The sequence below is a fragment of the Manis javanica genome, chromosome 10, assembly GCF_040802235.1.
Source record: "Manis javanica isolate MJ-LG chromosome 10, MJ_LKY, whole genome shotgun sequence".
Classification (NCBI taxonomy): domain Eukaryota; kingdom Metazoa; phylum Chordata; class Mammalia; order Pholidota; family Manidae; genus Manis; species Manis javanica.
The window spans coordinates 62,182,151-62,200,448 of NC_133165.1; the positions used below are offsets into that span (position 1 = coordinate 62,182,151).

Sequence of the window (18,298 nt, forward strand, 5' to 3'; positions counted from 1 at the left end):
ATACTTCTTATATAACTCTTACTACCAAAATGCATGACTAAGCTAAACAACACAGGGATCATCTTATACAAGCACAGAGGAAGCATGAAGCAGGCTGAACCTGAGCATCAGGAGACCTGTGAGAATTTACCCTGGCTCTGTCACTAACTGGCCAACACGACCCTGGCCAGTGTGATGAGTTGTCAACACTGGAAAGTAAGGAGATTTGATCTCTTCCTGTAGGAGGTAAACTGTATGATGTACCTGAGCATCCATTCATCCATGCTTCCAACTGACAGATAATTACCGACCATCCACTATTGTGTCATGGTGACCAGGGATGAACAAGACAGATAAGGTCCTCCTCTCATAGAGCTCACATTTACTCTGCAAGATAGACAATAATAAGTCATTAAACAGGTTAATTTTACAAGGTAGATAGTGACAAGTGCTTTGAAACAGATGTGGTGTGATGGGGGAATAGTACTTTAGAGTGGTTACATGCTGCATCTCTATGGAGATGGCGCTACATTTGGAAACGCAGCTGATGAGAAGGGATCAACCCTTGGAAGACCTGGAGGCAGAGTCCCAGATGGGACGGCAAGGGCAAAGCCCCCGAAGGGTTAAAGACGAGTGTGAGGAGCACAGGGGAGCGGTAGGTGAGTCCGAGATGGAGAGGTCAGTCATGGAGGCTCTTGTAGGAACAGGAGTTTGGGAGCTTATGGAGATTTTGCAACAGAAGAGTGGTATAGTTTAATTTACAGGTTATGTTTAAAAAGATCATCCCAAAAGCTATGTAAAGAGGAATTGGTTTGGAGGCAATTTCAATAGTCTAGGTAAGGGATTGGACAAGTGGCACCAGAAAAAGGAGTAAGAAAGGTCATAGTTGGATGTATTTAAGATAACAAGTGACAAGGTTCAGTTACATGCTACCCCTTGGCATACTGAATATTTTGAACTGAGGGAATTTGAGAAAATGGCAAACATGGAACATCTCTGATCTTCCCGCACCCTCCTCCCCTGAAGCAGGTGGTGAGGCCTCGTGGGGGAGTTGTCCTCTTTACACTCGGAGGAAAGGCTCATACTTCTCTCCAAGACAGGAAAGATGAGAGGAATCCCAACAAAAAGGCCTTGCTAACTTTCCCCAGTTTATTATCCTTAGTTCATACCCCCTTTTCTGAATTATGACATTTTTCCATGACTCTCCATTGTTCTCAAGCCTAATATTAAATACACACACGTTTAACTGTTTCTTTCATTTTTTTTTTTGCTATAATTAACCTAATATATGAAGAACACTATGTTTACCAGGCTCCCCTCCTCACCAAGTCACCCCCATGCACCCCACTACAGTCACTGTCCATCAGTGTAGTAAGATGCTGTGTAATCACCACCTGTCTTCTCTGTGTTGTACAGCCTTCACCGTACCATCCCCACAACACTATACATGCTAATCATAATGCCCCTTTTCTTTTTCCCCACCCTTATCCCTCCCTTCCCACCCATCATCCCCAGTCCCTTTCCCTTTGGTAACTGTTAGTCCATTCTTGGGTTCTGTGATTCTGCTGATTTTTTCTTCCTTCAGTTTTTCTTTGTTCTTACACTCCACATATGAGTGAAATAATTTGGTACTTGTCTTTCTCTGCTTGGCTTATTTCACTGAGCATAATACCCTCTAGCTCTATCCATGTTGTTGCAAATGATAGGATTTGTTTTCTTCTCATGGCTGAATAATATTCTATTGTGTATATGTACCACATCTTCTTTATCCATTCATCTACTGATGGACACTTAGGTTGCTTCCATTTCTTGGCTATTGTAAATAGTGCTGCGATAAACATAGGGGAGCACCTGTCTTTTTCAAACTGGGCTGCTGCATTCTTAGGGTAAATTCCTAGAAGTGGAATTCCTGGGTCAAATGGTATTTCTATTTTGAGCATTTTGAGGAACCTCCATACTGCTTTCCACAATGGTTGAACTAATTTACATTCCCACCAGCAGTGTAGGAGGGTTCCCCTTTCTCCACAACATTGCCAACATTTGTTGTCATTTGTCTTTTTGATGGTAGCCATCTGTACTGGTGTGAGGTGATATCTCATTGTGGTTTTAATTTGCATTTCTCTGATGACAAGCAATGTGGAGCATCTTTTCATGTGTCTGTTGGCCATCTGAATTTCTTCTTTAGAGAACTGTCTATTCAGCTCCTCTGCCCATTTTTTAATTGGATCATTTGCTTTTTGTTTGTTGAGGTATGTGAGCTCTTCATATATTTTGGATGTCAACCCTTTATCAGATCTGTCATTTATGAATATATTCTTCCATACTGTAGGATACCTTTTTGTTCTATTGATGGTGTCCTTTGCTGTACAGAAGCTTTTCAGCTTGATATAGTGCCACTTGTTCATTTTTGCTTTTATTTCCCTTGCCTGGGGAGATATGTTCAAGAACAGGTCAGTCATGTTTATGCCTAAGAGATTTTTGCCTATGTTTTTTTTCTAAGAGTTTTATGGTTTCATGACTTTGATCCATTTCGAATTTACTTTTGTGTATGGGGTTAGACAGTGATCCAGTTTCATTCTCTTACATGTAGGTGTCCAGTTTTGCCAGCACCATCTGTTGAAGAGACTGTCATTTCCCCATTGTATGTCCATGGCTCCTTTATCATATATTATTTGACCATATATGTTTGGGTTAATGTTTGGACTCTCTATTCTGTTCCACTGGTCTATGGGTCTGTTCTTGTGCCAGTATCAAATTGTCTTGATTACTGTGGCTTTGTAGTAGAGCTTGAAGTTGGGGAGTGAGATCCCCTCCCACTTTATTCTTCCTTCTCAGGATTGTTTCAGCTATTCGGGGTCATTGGTGTTTCCATATGAATTTTTGAACTATTTGTTCCAGTTCATTGAAGAATGCTGTTGGTAATTTCATAGGGATTGCATCGAATCTCTATATTGTTTTGGGCAGAATGGCCATTTTGACAATATTAATTCTTCCTAACCAGGAGTATGGGATGAGTTTCCATTTGTTAGTGTCCTCTTTAATTTCTCTTAAGAGTGTCTTGTAGTTCTCAGGGTATAGGTCTTTCACTTCCTTGGTTAGGTTTATTCCTAGGTATTTTATTCTTTTTGATGCTTTTGTGAATGGAATTGTTTTCCTGATTTCTCTTTCTATTAGTTCATTGTTAGTATATAGGAAAGCCACAAATTTCTGTGTGTTAATTTTGTATCCTGCAACTTTGCTAAATTCCAATATTAGTTCTAGTAGTTTTGGTGTGGAGTCTTTAGGGTTTTTTATGTACAATATCATGTCATCTGCAAATAGTGACAGTTTAACTTCTTCTTTACCAATCTGGATTCCTTGTATTTATTTGTTTTGTCTAATTGCCGTGGCTAGGACCTCCAGTACTATGTTGAATAACAGTGGGAGAGTGGGCATCCCTGTCTTGTTCCCGATCTCAGAGGAAAAGCTTTCAGCTTCTCGCTGTTCAGTGTGATGTTGGCTGTGGGTTTATCATATATGGCCTCTATTATGTTGAGGTACTGGCCCTCTATACCCACTTTGGTGAGAGTTTTTATCATGAATGGATGTTGAATTTTGTCAAATGCTTTTTCAGCATCTATGGAGATGATCATGTGGTTTTTGTCCTTCTTTTTGTTGATGTGGTGGATGATGTTGATGGATTTTTGAATGTTGTACCATCCTTGCATCCCTGGGATGAATCCCACTTGGTCATGGTGTATGATCCTTTTGATGTATTTTTGAATTCGGTTTGCTAATATTTTGTTGAGTATTTTTGCATCTACGTTCATCAGGGATATTGGTCTGCAGTTTTCTTTTTTGGTGGGGTCTTTGCCTGGTTTTGGTATTAGGGTGATGTTGGCTTCATAGAATGAGTTTGGGAGTATTCCCTCCTCTTCTATTTTTTGGAAAACTTTAAGGAGAATGGGTATTATGTCTTCTCTGTATGTCTGATAAAATTCTGAGATAAATCCATCTGGCCTGGGGTTTTTTTTCTTGGGTAGTTTTTTGATTACTGCTTCAATTTTGTTGCTGGTAATTGGTCTGTTTAGATTTTCTGTTTCTTTCTGGGTCAATCTTGGAAGGTTGTATTTTTCTAGGAAGTTGACCATTTCTCCTAGGTTTCCCAGCTTGTTAGCATATAGGTTTTCATAGTATTCTCTAATAATTCTTTGTATTTCTGTGGGGTCCGTCGTGACTTTTCCTTTCTCGTTTCTGATTCTGTTGATTTGTGTTGACTCTCTTTTCCTCTTAATAAGTCTGGCTAGAGGCTTATCTATTTTGTTTATTCTCTTGCTGAACCAGCTCTTGGTTTCATTGATTTTTGCTATTGTTTTATTCTTCTCAATTTTGTTTATTTCTTCTCTGATCTTTATTATGTCCCTCCTTCTGCTGACTTTAGGCCTCATTTGTTCTTCTTTTTCCAGGTTCGATAATTGTGATGTTAGACTATTCATTTGGGATTGTTCTTCCTCCTTCAAGTGTGCCTGGATTGCTATATACTTTCCTCTTAAGACTGCTTTCACTGCGTCCCACAGAAGTTGGGGCTTTGTGTTGTTGTTGTCATTTGTTTCCATATATTGCTGGATCTCCATTTTAATTTGTTCATTGATCCATTGATTATTTAGGAGCATGTTGTTAAGCCTCCATGTGTTTGTGAGCCTTTTTGTTTTCTTTGTAGAATTTATTTCTACTTTTATACCTTTGTGGTCTGAAAAGTTGGTTGGTAGGATTTCAATATTTTTGAATTTACTGAGGCTCCTTTTGTGGCCTAGTATGGAGTCTATTCTGGAGAATGTTCCACGTGCACTTGAGAAGAATGTGTATCCTGTTGCTTTTGGATGTAGAGTTCTGTAGATGTCTATTAGGTCCATCTGTTCTAGTGTGTTGTTCAGTGCCTCTGTGTCCTTACTTATTTTCTGTCTGGTGGATCTGTCCTTTGGAGTGAATGGTGTGTTGGTCTCCCAAAATGAATGCATTGCATTCTATTTCCTCCTTTAATTCTGTTAGTATTTGTTTCACATATGTTGGTGCTCCTGTGTTGGGTGCATATATATTTATAATTGTTATATCCTCTTGTTGGACTGAGCCCTTTATCATTATGTAATGACCTTCTTTATCTCTTGTTACTTTCTTTGTTTTGAAGTCTATTTTGTCTGAAACTAGTATTGCAACACCTGCTTTTTTCTCCCTGTTGTTTGCATGAAATATCTTTTTCCATCCCTTGACTTTTAATCTGTACATGTCTTTGGGTTTGAGGTGAGTCTCTTGCAAGCAGCATATAGGTGGGTCTTGCTTTTTTATCCATTCTATTACTCTGTGTCTTTTGATTGTTGCATTCAGTCCATTTACATTTAGGGTGATTATTGAAAGATATGTACTTATTGCCATTGCAGACTTTAAGTTTGTGGTTACCAAAGGTTCAAGGTTAGCTTCTTTGCTATCTTACTGTCTAACTTAACTCACTTATTGATCTATTATAAACACTGTCTGATGGTTCTTTATTTCTTTCCCTTCTTATTCCTCCTCCTCCATTCTTCATATATTGGGTGTTTTGTTCTGTGCTCTTTTTAGGAGTGCTCCCATCTACAACAGTCCCTCTAAAATACCCTGTAGAGGTGGTTTGTGGGAGACAAATTCCCTCAACTTTTGCTTGTCTGGGAATTGTTTAATCCCTCCTTCATATTTAAATGATAATCGTGCTGGATACAGTATTCTTGGTTCAAGGCCCTTCTGTTTCATTGCATTAAATATATCATGCCATTCTCTTCTGGCCTGTAAGTTTTCTTTTGAGAAGTCTGATGATAGCCTCATGGGTTTTTCTTTGTAGGTGACCTTTTTTTTCTCTCTGGCTGCCTTTAATCCTCTGTCTTTGTCTCTGATCTTTGCCATTTTAGTTATTATGTGTCTTGGTGTTGCCCTCCTTGGGTCCCTTGTCATGGGAGTTCTGTGTGCTTCTGTGGTCTGAGAGGCCATTTCCTCCAGTTTCAGGAAGTTTTCAGCAATTATTTCTTCAAAGACACTTTCTATCCCTTTTTCTCTCTCTTCTTCTTCTGGCACTCCTATAATGTGAATATTGTTCCATTTTGATTGGTCACACAGTTGTCTTAGTATTCTTTCATTCATGGAGATCCTTTTATCTCTCTTTGCGTCAGCTTCTCTGTGTTCCTATTCTCTGATCTCTAGTCCATTAATGGTCTCTTGCATCTCGTCCATTCTGCTTTGAAGTCCTTCCAGAGCTTGTTTTATTTCTGTATTCTTCCTCCTTAGTTCTTGCATATTTCTCTGCAAGTCCATCAGTATGGTTATGACTTTTGTTTTGAATTCTTTTTCAGGAAGATTGGTTAAATCTATCTCCCCAGATTCCTTCTCCGGGGAGGATGTGGAGGATGTCTGGGTTATCTGGTCTGGATCAAACTTTTCTGGTTTTTCATGTTGATAGATACAGTGGTATGCTGTTGACTCATCTGTCAGCTGGGAGAACCAAGACCCTTTCCACTTGCTCCTGGCCTTTCTTTACTGGGACTATGGCGACCCCTAGTGGCTTGTGTTGGGCAGTTGCATGTAGACTGGGTCTCTGTTTCTTGCCCGGCCCCTATGGAGGATGCTCCCTTGCTGTGGGTCTGGCCAGTCTCAGGCTGCTGCTCTGCTATGGCGGGGCAGCACCAGAGGGGGAATGCGCAGGGGGCTGCTTATTGCCATGAGGGGTCTCAGAGCTGCACTGCTGCCCAGAGGTTTAGGGCAACCAGAGTTCCCCAGTATTCCCAGCTGCTGGCCTAAGTGTCCTGGGCCACTTCTGTCCAGCTGTGGGGTCCCTGTCCCTTTAAGACTTTCAAAAAGCACTCGCTTTTCTTTGTCCCAGGGGCGCCAGCTGTGGGGACCCACTCACAGGTCTTACTGTCCTGTTTCCCTAGTTTCCAGCACCCCATGCATGCACTGTGTGTCTGTGCTCGGTGTGGATGGCTCGGACTGGCCATTTAGCAGTCCTGGGCTCCCTCTCCCTCCCTGCTCTGACTCCTCTCCTCTCCCCTGGAGCTGGGGTAAGGGGCGCTCAGGTCCCGCCAGACCACGGCTTGTATCTTACCCCCTTCATGAGGCGCTGGGTTCTCGCAGGTGTGGATGTAGTCTGGCTGTTTTCCTGTATCTTCTGATCTCTCTTTTAGAGATAGTTGTATTTGTTGTATTTTCAAAAATATATGTATGTTTTTGGGAGGAGATTCCCACTGTCCTACTCATGCCGCCACGTTGGCTCCACCTCCTTAACTGTTTCTTTGGGTCTTCATTTCTCTTAACGGCTCCCATGACATGTAAAATTTAAATAACCTCATATGCTTTTCTCCTGATAATCTGTCTTTGTCAGTTTAATTTCAGACCCAGCCAGGGACCCTAAGAGGGTTGAGGAAAACTTTTCTTCTTCATACAAGTCAAGAGGATCTACTGATGTGTTGGAATGTGGGGAGTGAAAGAAAGACAGAATTAGGGATGACAGAAAATAATATATTTCCTCAAACAGGGAAAACTAAGGGAAGAACAGGTTTGGGAGTGGAGAGCGGGAATTCTGTTTTTGACCATATTAAACATGACAAACCTAATACATAATAAATGCTTAAAAAAGTTATTTTCTTTGCAAATCACTGAATGTCCTAAAGCCAAGTACCCTAATTTTGAAGAGGAGATAATAATATGGATCTGACAGATTCACAGTTAGCCTTAGTTGACTTAATATATGTGACTCTCAGCCATAAAAAGAAAAGAAATCCTGCTATTTGCAACAACATGGATGGATCCTGGAGGCTATTATGCTCAGTGAAATAAGCCAGGTGGAGAAACACAAATATCATATGATTTCACTTATTTGTGGAATATAAAAACAAAGCAAAACAAAAGGAACAAAACATTAGACTCTTGGACACTGAGAAGTGACTACTGGTTACCAAGGGGGAGGGGAGTGGGGAAGGGGGGAGGGACTTTTGAACCACTGTGATGTACATTTGATAAAACTTTAAAAAATTTTTAAATGAATAGAGGCTATTAATAATAACATGTATGTAACTCTTCCCATGTGCCAAGTACTATTTTAAGTGTGTTACATCTATTAATGAATTTAATCCTCCCAAGAACTCTCTGTAAGGATGGTGCTGTTCACCTCCATTTCACAGATAAGGAAATGGACACAGAGTAGAGGTTAAATAACTTGACCAAGTCCACACAAGTAAAAAGCAAAAGCAAAAACATATTATGAAATTCCCCAATGTACACTGCAGATAATAAATTCAGAAACAGAAGAGACAGACTTTGTTAAAGATTTAACAAATATCTATTGACCATCTCTGTGCCAGGCAGTATTCTAGGAACCAGAGATAAGGCAATGAACAAGAGGGACCAAAGACCCACCTTCATGGCTTAGTCAAGGGAAAGCATTTGGAGAAAGAACTACTTGGGCTTAGCCTAGAAAATGTGTAGGATCTGAATACATAAGGAGGAAAATAGGGATCAGCTGACAAGCTACAGCAGCCCCCTCATACAACCTGTGACCTGTTTCTGTTCAAAGTAAGAACGGTTTTTGTTTTCAAAAGGACACATAGAAAGAGGAGGAGGAGAATTATAAGTATGATGATCTGAACAGCCTTGAAAGAGGAGGAAGTGTACATGGCCAGCAAACGGGCCAGGCTGTAAAAGGGGCATTCTTTGCCTGGTCAAGAAGCCGTATGGAGCCTGGAATGGCTGGGGAGCAGATATTCACTGCAAGGGGTGGTGAAAGGACAAGGACAGAGGGGAAGAGGCAGAGGCAAAGGCTGCTATAGTTGATGGCTTATTTTTTTTCTGTGAGGGGATGGCACTGAAGGAAAGTGAATCCTAGGAAATTTACAGTCCTGAGTAGCTGGTTCTCACACTTAAAAATTATGTATCTAATCTTAGGTGGGCTAAAGGAGTAGTGTTTTGATGCACCCAAGAGCAGAACTCTAGAGAATTCTTTCAAAAGTAACTTTTAACGAAACTGCCATCCTTTTATAAAAGCTCTGCCCAAGAAACCTTAGCAAGTATTTGAGAAGATGACCATCTCAAGCACCTACAGAGACCTCTGCGTGCACTTTAAGCTTATCTTTGCTAGAAGAGAAATCTCATTCAGATCCAATCCAAGTTCTGGTCAAACTTCTTGTTGCTATTACCTTCAATTTTTTTCTTTAGGACAGAAAATGCAATTTTACCTGTCTATCTGCAAATTTTTTCGAGAAATTTTTTTTGTGTAACTAGAACTATGTAGAGGAATGTGGCCGGACATGCAACATGGAGGGCTGGGGCCCATAGGCATAAAGGACTGGTCTGCTTAGGGGCTTTATTGACATGGCAGCAAGAACAAAGGCAGAATGGTGACCAGAGACAACTGTATGTTAACTAACAAGCAGAGAGACCTGTGCAGTAAAATAAGAAAATGAGAATGGAAAAGGATGTCTGAAGAGTTGGCCTTAAAAAGACGACACCTAGTAGAAAAGGAGACAGTTTACCTTTCAAGGAAGAAGGAATCAGTTCTAAAAAGCAAAGCTGTCTCGCCCTGAAATCATGTAATTGAAGTGGATAGGAGGATGACTTTGAGATACAACACAGAAATCAGGAAGATTATCTACATTGTGGTAATTTTAAGTAAGGACATAGTGTCCACAGAGGGATGATTAGTCAGCTACGTCTGTGGCTATTAATTGGTATGAGGTAAAGCAATTCTTTGACACCCGGTTTTCATACACCGGAAGGAGCTTAGTATAAGCCACTGAACTATAACTCTAGAATTCTTTTATAAAAACTCAGAAATAAGAGATTAAGTCATTTGTTTGGCATGATTATCTCTCACTGAAACTAAAATGATTACCCACCATAACCTCTGTATTCATTTGCTGTTGTGACACATTACCACAAACTTGGTGGCATTAAACAGCACAAAGTGATCCTCTTACATTGTGGAGGTTTAAAATCCAAAATGTGTCACACTGGGCTAAAATCATGGAATCAGGACTGCATTCCTTCTGGAGACTCTTGTGGAAAACTTGGTTCCATGTGTTTTCCAGATTTTAGAGGCTGCCCACATCCTCTGGCTTGGGACTCCTTTCCACCATCAAAACAAGTAGTCTTTCTCCAGTTCAGTCACTCTCTTCTGCCTGCCTTTTCCACAGTTAAAGATTTTGTGATTACATTGAGCACATGAAGATAATCTAAATAATCTCATTTTAAAGTCATTTGATTAGTAAGCAACCTTAATTCCATCTGCAACTTTAATTACCCTTTGTCATGTAATGCAACATATTCACAGGTTCCAGGGATTTCTTTTGGGGGCTATTATTCTGCCTACCACAATTTGAACCAAAGTTAAACTATATGGTGCAAGAGGGACATTCAGTCTATCAACAATGCCAAAATCTTAGATTTGTTCAGCACTTTTACAGACATTACACATTCTTCTATATGTCTGAAAGGTAAATTTTGTATGTAAGACATGACTAAATAAACTGGTATGACTTTCTGTAGGATTCTTGGCCTAAGAACCTAGGAAGGTTTACTGTACTTTTCAGATTCTTACAGCTCAAAAAAAAAAAGATATAAAACAACTACTGAAACATACTACCTCTTAAGAAGAGTAACAATATCCTAAAATCATTACATTTCATCAAAATAAATGTTTATACTGCAGACATTAGAAAAAGCTGAGTATGTAGTGTTTGGTTAAAAACATTTGGTAAAGAAAATCAAATTTTTTTATTCAAGAATATAAATAGTGGTAGTAAGGAAAAAGGCAATTTTGCTTCCAACTTTTACTCAAAGAAGTAAATATGCAGTGACACTAGCCCACAGAGGTGTTTTAAGTAGAAAAAGCATTTATTTTTTCATTTAATTTTATTATTTTCTTACATACGTGTTTCAAACAAGCTATGACTCTCTTGGCAAAACAGCCCCATCAAGAGTCTCCCCAAACTCTCCCCTGGGGGACACAGAGACTCAGACAAGGGAAAAAAAAAAAAACAAGGCTAGACACCTGTCCCCAGTGGAAAAAGGAACAACACACCTGGAGAGCAGCTCCGACAAAGGGAGCCCAAGAGGGGATAAACAGTAATTGGAGAGGAGACTGTGTCCAATCAGTTGCTGATTTATACAGTAAATCTATTCCTAAAGGAAAGGGATACAGTAGCAGCATGCTAGGAACTGGGACAAGGTGCGGCAGTGCCAGATTCTATCTCCTGCAAGAAGTTTTCCCAGCATGGCCTGAGCCAGTTTGGATCAAGTGACCTGTCTGAGACTGCCAGGTATCCTGTGCACAGTGCATTAATGCATTCATTCTTGCACTCACTTATATTGAGCACTTAACATGCTCTAAACACTGGAGATAAAAAAAAAGTCATAGTACCTATCACATGGCATGTATTTGCATTCGTGCTGGCTCTGTCTCTGCCACAGCGGCTTCTAGAAAGGGGCCCTTAGTTCATTTTTGCCTCCTCAGTGCCTACCACAGGCTAGGTGTTTAATGAGCTAAGGAATAACTTTAAAACGTATTTTTGATAGGGGTCTATGTTTTCAAACCTACAGTCCTATTTGAGTGGACGGGAGGTGGGGGGGTGACCGATACACACGATGAGAACCGGCACGGCATCTTTATTCGGAGTGCAAACAACAATCCAGCTTTTTTATGTGGCTGCTAGCACTAAGCTTAGAGAGTCTGGGAGTTCGGGGAGAGCTGGAGGGGCACTCCTCTTCCCCGCGCACAGGAAAGCTAGGATTGGAGGGCCCAAGAAGGGGGTTCTCTCGAGCCCACCTGCCCGCCCTCGCTCCTTACCAGGTCGATGGCCACAATGTCCTGCAGCGCCGCGACTCGCCGGATGGACTTGGGAGGGTTCTCGGTTAGGTAGATGAGCTGGTCGCTCAGTACCACGTACTTCAAGGAGTGCCTCTCCGTGTCGGACTCCACGATGCATGACTCGTAGGCACGAACGGCGTCGTAGACCTCGGGCGGCAGATGCTTCCGCAGGAAAGCGTCCAGCCGGCTGTTAGTGCGCGCGGGGAACCCCGACCGCGCGGGGCAGGCCAGGAGAGGCGCCCGCTGCTGGGCAGAATGCCGGGGACGACGGACGCCTCGGCCGGTCCCCGCCGCCGCGCTGCCCGTGGTGGAACCCGCTCGCGCCACAAAGCCGGCGTCGCCCGCGGGCGCAGGGAGCGGGGCCCCAACTTCCGAACCCCACTCCAGGGCCTAGCTCCCTGGAGCCCCCTACGCCCCGCCGCGCCAGTCCCGGCCCGAGCCGCAGACAATGGGCGGGGCGGGATGCTGGTCCTGCAGGTTCAGCTCCGTCATGCAGCCCCTCGCCCGTGGGGAGGACATTCGGGGGCTCTCCCCGCCCTGCGCTCACACCGGCTCCCGCCCCGCCTACCCCAGCTATTGAGGACTACGCCATTCCTTGCCAACTGACAAAGGAAGCCGCGGTTTTGAGATGGTTTTGTTAGAAAACTGTGTTTGGTGGAGTTTACTGATTTGTTTTTAAGTAAGCAGAACACTAGAACAACACAACCACAGATTTAGCATTTGATCATAACATTGCCTGGCATAATTCTCTAATTTTTTATTGAGTATAAAGTAGGTCTTCTTTCTCCAGCTAGTTTAAAAACTGAGAAAAGGGAATTTTATTATAAATCAATTTGAGTACCACCCAAGCCTACCTAATAAATATGCTTGTGTTCCCAATGCCTAGAAGGCCCTGTAGACAGTGGGAGCTCAATCTGTGTAGGATGAATGGAAAGGGTGAGGCCTGCATCTTGAAAAAATGAAGCTTAGAAACTGAGGAATGCTGATTGTGCAGCCTTGGCAAGCTGCAGGGTGACAGAAGTACTCCTTACTTTTTACAGACTAGGAATAGTTTATAAATTAGGTTAGACAGGTGAGATCACAACAGAAACTTGCCTCCACTAACACTAGATGACAACATTCATTTTCATTTCAAATCCTAAAAAAGTCATTCTCTATCCCTATCCATTCATCCAAAGGTCTGGTAATGAAACCCACGTATGTATGGATACCTATTCACATCTGTCTATCTATGTTTTTTGTTTTGCTCCAGCTACCTGCAACTCAGAATCAAATTATACAGTCTTTATTGCAGTTTATATTCTCCTATTTTACTGTTGTATACTGTATGTTGTAAGCAATTTCAAATCCTTTGTGTAAAGAGGGTATAAATCAGAGTGCACAAACAGATACTGTAGACTAAATAGCTGCAAAAGGGAACTGAGGAGAAATGTTTGGGTAACCAAACAAGTCTGAGGAACTCGATAGTAGCAAAGAAATAGGAACAGCATTTTTCCTGGAGAGACCAAGGAGAGAAGTGCCACCTGCTGACAAAATCTTAAATGACCTTGCATTTAAAGTTTATTTAGAATTTTATACAACTGACTCTTCAGAACTTCAGAACCGGATGAAAAGGAAGCCCCAGAGGCATGACTATTTCCTCTAAAATAAACACTATTCCCTATCTAAACCACAGTAAACACAGTTTGTTGTTTCAAACCAACAGAAGGCAAAAGCCCTTCATCTCTGCCAAATATCCACCTCCTAAGAGCCACTCAGAGGCAAATGGCTACGTCATAGTGCCAAGCGGAGGAAAAGCCTCACTCCAAACTGCCATTCCATGTCTCTAAGGCTTCCTGCTCCATACCTGGGACTAAAAGAAACAGAATGACTGGACCAGGACCAGAAAAGACATCATACCTGTCCATCTGCCAAGAACCCCTTCATACATGAACTTTTGGTGACAAGGACACTAGGCTTGACAAATGTTAGGATGAAGCACAGCAAGCAGGGTATCTGACAAAGTGATTAGCAGTTAGTGAGACCTATGTGAACCTTGCCACTTTGGGGCCTACAGAGAAGGCAGTACCATGGTTTCCAGGCACTTAATGTTCTATACTGCTGCCAAGGTAACAGCAACATTCAGATTGCAGGAAAGGAGTTTAACAGAAAGGGAAGATCACTGGATTTGGAGTCAGGAGAACTGGATTAGAATGCTAATCCTGTTGCTCAACATCTGAGATTTGGGGGAAATCACTTAACCATTTTGAACTTGTTTTATCACCTGTGAAATGAAAGTACTACTATTTGCCCTGCCAACCAAAGAGTTGGTGTGAAGATCAAATGCAACTAATTATGATTTCTAAAAGCACTAAACACATGTAAAGTAGTCATATTTCCTTATCTTTTGGTAATTTTTATGTGGATAATTAACATAGAAAAACCTGAGATAGGCCACCCGAACTCAAGTATTTGGTATAGAGCCCATGCCATCGAGTACTTGATAGATGAAACTATCAAAAAAGAATGGAGGAACTAATCCCCAAAGGCCTCTCCTTAACCAGAAGAACTTTCACCAGAAGAGCAGAATAGCTTTAGGATTAGGGATGGTCAATTCAATTAGTTTGAAAAGACAGTAGTTAATGAGCATAGGACTCTAGAGCCACATTACCTCGTTTCAAATTTCAGATCTCACACTTTGGACAAATTAATCTCTTGGTGCCTGAGTTTCTCCATCTGTGTAATGGGTTAATAGGACCAACTCCTACTGTTACTGTGAGGATTAGCATTGTTTCTAAAGTACTTAGAACCATTACCTGGAACAGGATAAACACTATAAAACTGTTTTGAAGATAAAATTGAAGAAGTATATGATTCCTGGTACATATATGATCATTTGGTTTCCTATATACAAAATAATATCAGATTCTTCTTCATTGGATGCTAGCCTTTTTAATCTTTAAAGGCTCAAGACAAAAATCTAATCTACACACACACACACACACAGAGAAACAAAAGAACAGCATTTTTACTTTTTTCACTGCATTTTTGGTGGAGAAAGATTTCAAACTAGAATTACCCATCAATGGGTCTAAGGATCTGTAACTATAGGGGGAAAAAATCCTGGGACAAAATACCTTTAAAACCGAAATCAGTCAAAGGGAGAAATAAAGTTTAAGAAACCCATTTATTTCTTACAAGCAGAAGTCCCATCTCTCTCGACCAGGCTGCAGCAGAAGAGAAAGCTCCACCCAACCTCTCCAGCCCAGATAAACCCTTGCTCACCCAAGTAATTACCTATTGATATGGAGATGGACTAATTTTCTCCACCCCTCAGAAACACCTATTGATATGTAGATGAACTAAACCAGGCAAGAAATTCTGGAAATATTGTAATTTTACCCACAGGCCACCCCTCCAGAAATCTCGCCTCAATTCCCCATCTTCTGCAATGGCCCCATGCAAGAAAACCGGAGCATTGTAACCAGGCTAATAATATAAATAGCAACAGCAATAAAATCATGATAATCATCAAGCTGCAGGCTTCAGCTAGGTTCAAAGTCCTAGGCAGATTAAGTGCCTAGCTCGCCTATTCCACAGGCAGGCAGTAGCTAAACAGGTGGGGAATTCAGAGCAATCATCACACAGCAGCTGGAGCCACGGGGCGCATCCAGGCCACAAGGACTTCCAGTCTTTTTGGTTACACTACCGTCATCTTTGGAGGCCAGTCTGCTGTTACTCCAGGTACACACAAGAGGCCAGCTTCCAGGCATTGTCCCCAAGGTGCCAGAAGAGCCAGCCATCATTGGTCCATGTGTTGAAATGTCCAAGGCCATGTAGTCTCCAGGTTGCTGTGGGACTCAGTCACACAGTGCACTTCTGACAGGGCTCTGCTGACCTCTTCAAACGTCAAAGGCAGGCCCCACTAACAGGCTACAGCCTACATTGTCTTCTGCTGGAGGGAGGCTGTGTTGCTAGCTGTAAATCGGGGGAGAGAAAGTCCCAGCGCAAAATAACTCTAAAAACCGAAATCAGTCAAAGGGAGAAATAAAGTTTAAAACTCATTCACTGCTTACAAACTAGTCTAGGGCCCTCTGCTCCTGAAGAAGCAAAACAGCAGGCAAGCCAGCCTCTCCCCTTAAATTCTCAGGTTCAGACACATCCTTGGTTGCCCAAGTAATTACCCATTGACATGGAGATGAACTTCTCTCCACCCCTGAGGATATGCAAATGCACTAAAGCCAGGTGAGATACTCTGGAAATGTTACAATTTTGCCCACAGGCAACCCCTCCAAAAATCTCACCTTACAATCTACTCGTTCCCCTTCTTCCGCAATGGTTCCTGGGCAAGAAAACTGGAGCATTGTGACCAGACTAATGACATAACAATAGCAACAGCAATAAAATTATGACAATCCTCAAGCCTGAGGATCCAGCTAGGTTCAAAGTCTTATGCAGATTAAGTCCATAGCTCATCCATTCCATAGGCAGGCAGCCAGGGGGTGCATTCAGGCCACAAGGACTGTAGGAGAAAATAATCTTGAGGGAGATAAGATAGAAGTTTTAATGACACCAGCATAGGCAAATCTTGTCCATCATGTAGGATACATGCAAGAGAGTGATCTTGTGATAAAACAGTGGCAGGAATGGGATCTCGTCCTGGTCTAGTATACCAGACTTTCACCCTCCTCCCTGTGGGAGTTACAAATGGGTTGATACATAGGGCTATGGGAGGTACATGCACTGGCCATAAAGATAAAACAAAACTTCCCTGCAAGATGCTCTTACCTCCTGGACGTTTCGTGTACACTACCGTGACCTTTGGGGGCCATTTAGCTGTTATTCCCAGAATACACATGAGGCCAGCTTCCAGGCCTTTCCCCCAAGGTGCCAGAAGGGCCAGCCATTGCTGGTCCTTGTGTTGAAATGTCCAGGGTCAGGTCCATTCACCAGTGTCTCCAGGGCTTAATGCAGTAAGGGCTGACAGCAGGATGTTGCTCTGCTGGCCATTTCCTGGCTTCAATAGCTCTTCTTTGGTTTGGACGTACAATGTATAGGAGAGGCAGCAAGGTGTGTGAGCATATCCACAGGGCTCAAAGCTCCTTTATGTGGCTTCTCATTCAAACGCTGCAGCACCATCCATAGGTGAACTGACCAACCCATAGACTATTGGTGTCTGACTTCAGGCCAGATTTCAACAAACCGTTGTACCTCTCTATCATGCCTGTCCTAGTAGGATTATATGGTACATGAAATTTCCACTTTATTCCTAATTGCTGCCATGTCCAGTAAAATGGGTGCCTTGATTGCTCTCAATAAACTGTGGCTGGCCTTAGGCTGCAAAAAGATGCTCCAGGTCCCTCATGGTGGTTTGCTGATCTGCATGACGTGCAGGAAAAGCAACCAGTAGTCCAGTAGCCGTGTCCACACAAGTCATGGCATACCGATATCCTTCTGATATGGGCAGAGGCCAATATAGTCTTTTGCCACCTGACAAGGGGTATTGGCCCCCTTACTATTGTCCCATGTTGTTGTAGGACTCAGTGTAAGTCCCTCTTAGAGCACACAAAGCACTCCTTCTGGGCTTTGCTGACTTCTTCAAAGGTCAATGGCAAGCCCCCACCAATGGGCTACAGCCCACATAGCTTTTTGCCCCACGTGCAACAAACTCTGGTGCAGCCACTGGGCCACATCAGAGGCAGGATTTCCTTCTAGCCAGCGCACCTGGGCCAATGTGTCTGCTTCATCATTCCCTGGGGATGCCAAAGGCAAATGGCCAGTCACATGATATACAGTAACAGTCTTAGTCTGACCAGAGACCCATAGGTCTTGCCTCAACTCTTGCCCCCAAAGGGGCCAGTGACCAACCATCCAGTTGGCATGATACCATGTCAGTAGCCACAGAGTCAAGCCCCAATGGACGGCCCAGCTGTCAGTGCAGACGACTATGGGGGAAGGCTCCTGGGTGATCACGAGCCATACTGCCCACAACTCAGCCCACTGATTGCTCTTTCCCTCTCCATCCTCCATCCATATTGTCTCAGTCTTAGGATGGAAAGCCACAGCCCTCCACTTCAGGGGCTGCCCACGACTGGAGCCGTCAGTGTCCCAAGCATTTTCAGGTATAGGGGCTTTTTCCTCCTGATAAGGAGTCTCAGCTACCAAAGGCTGAAAAGCAAGTTCTTCCTGCTTTCCACTGGTGTAGGTCACTGGCCCCAGTAAGCGTTGGAGTTCTCTACTTACAGAGCTAGTAGAGAGAGCACTTCACTGCTGTAAATATGTGCCCCATTTGGCCAGTGTAGGTGTCTGTGCCGTGCCATTCCGTGGCCTATGGATCCAGTCTCGCACCCACCCCACAATGGAATAGGTGGTTATTACCTTGGTTAGAGCTGTTCCAACAATGGGCTCCATAGCCAGGAAGGCGTGGTACTCAGCAGCCAGTTGATAAGAGATCAAGGTGTATTGGACCTCTGCTCCTTTCCA

At 42.7% G+C, this 18,298-nt stretch overlaps 1 protein-coding gene across 1 annotated transcript in view; it reads right to left on the bottom strand.

The window, feature by feature from the left end:
• The window catches only part of C10H12orf56 (chromosome 10 C12orf56 homolog), a 123,742-nt gene extending 111,414 nt beyond the window's left edge, over positions 1–12,328 (bottom strand). Inside the window, 2 exon segments of the mRNA XM_073214273.1 lie at positions 11,816–12,226; positions 12,284–12,328. Coding sequence (XP_073070374.1) covers positions 11,816–12,226; positions 12,284–12,328 — 456 coding nt within the window.
• Positions 12,329–18,298: the final 5,970 nt, after the last annotated feature.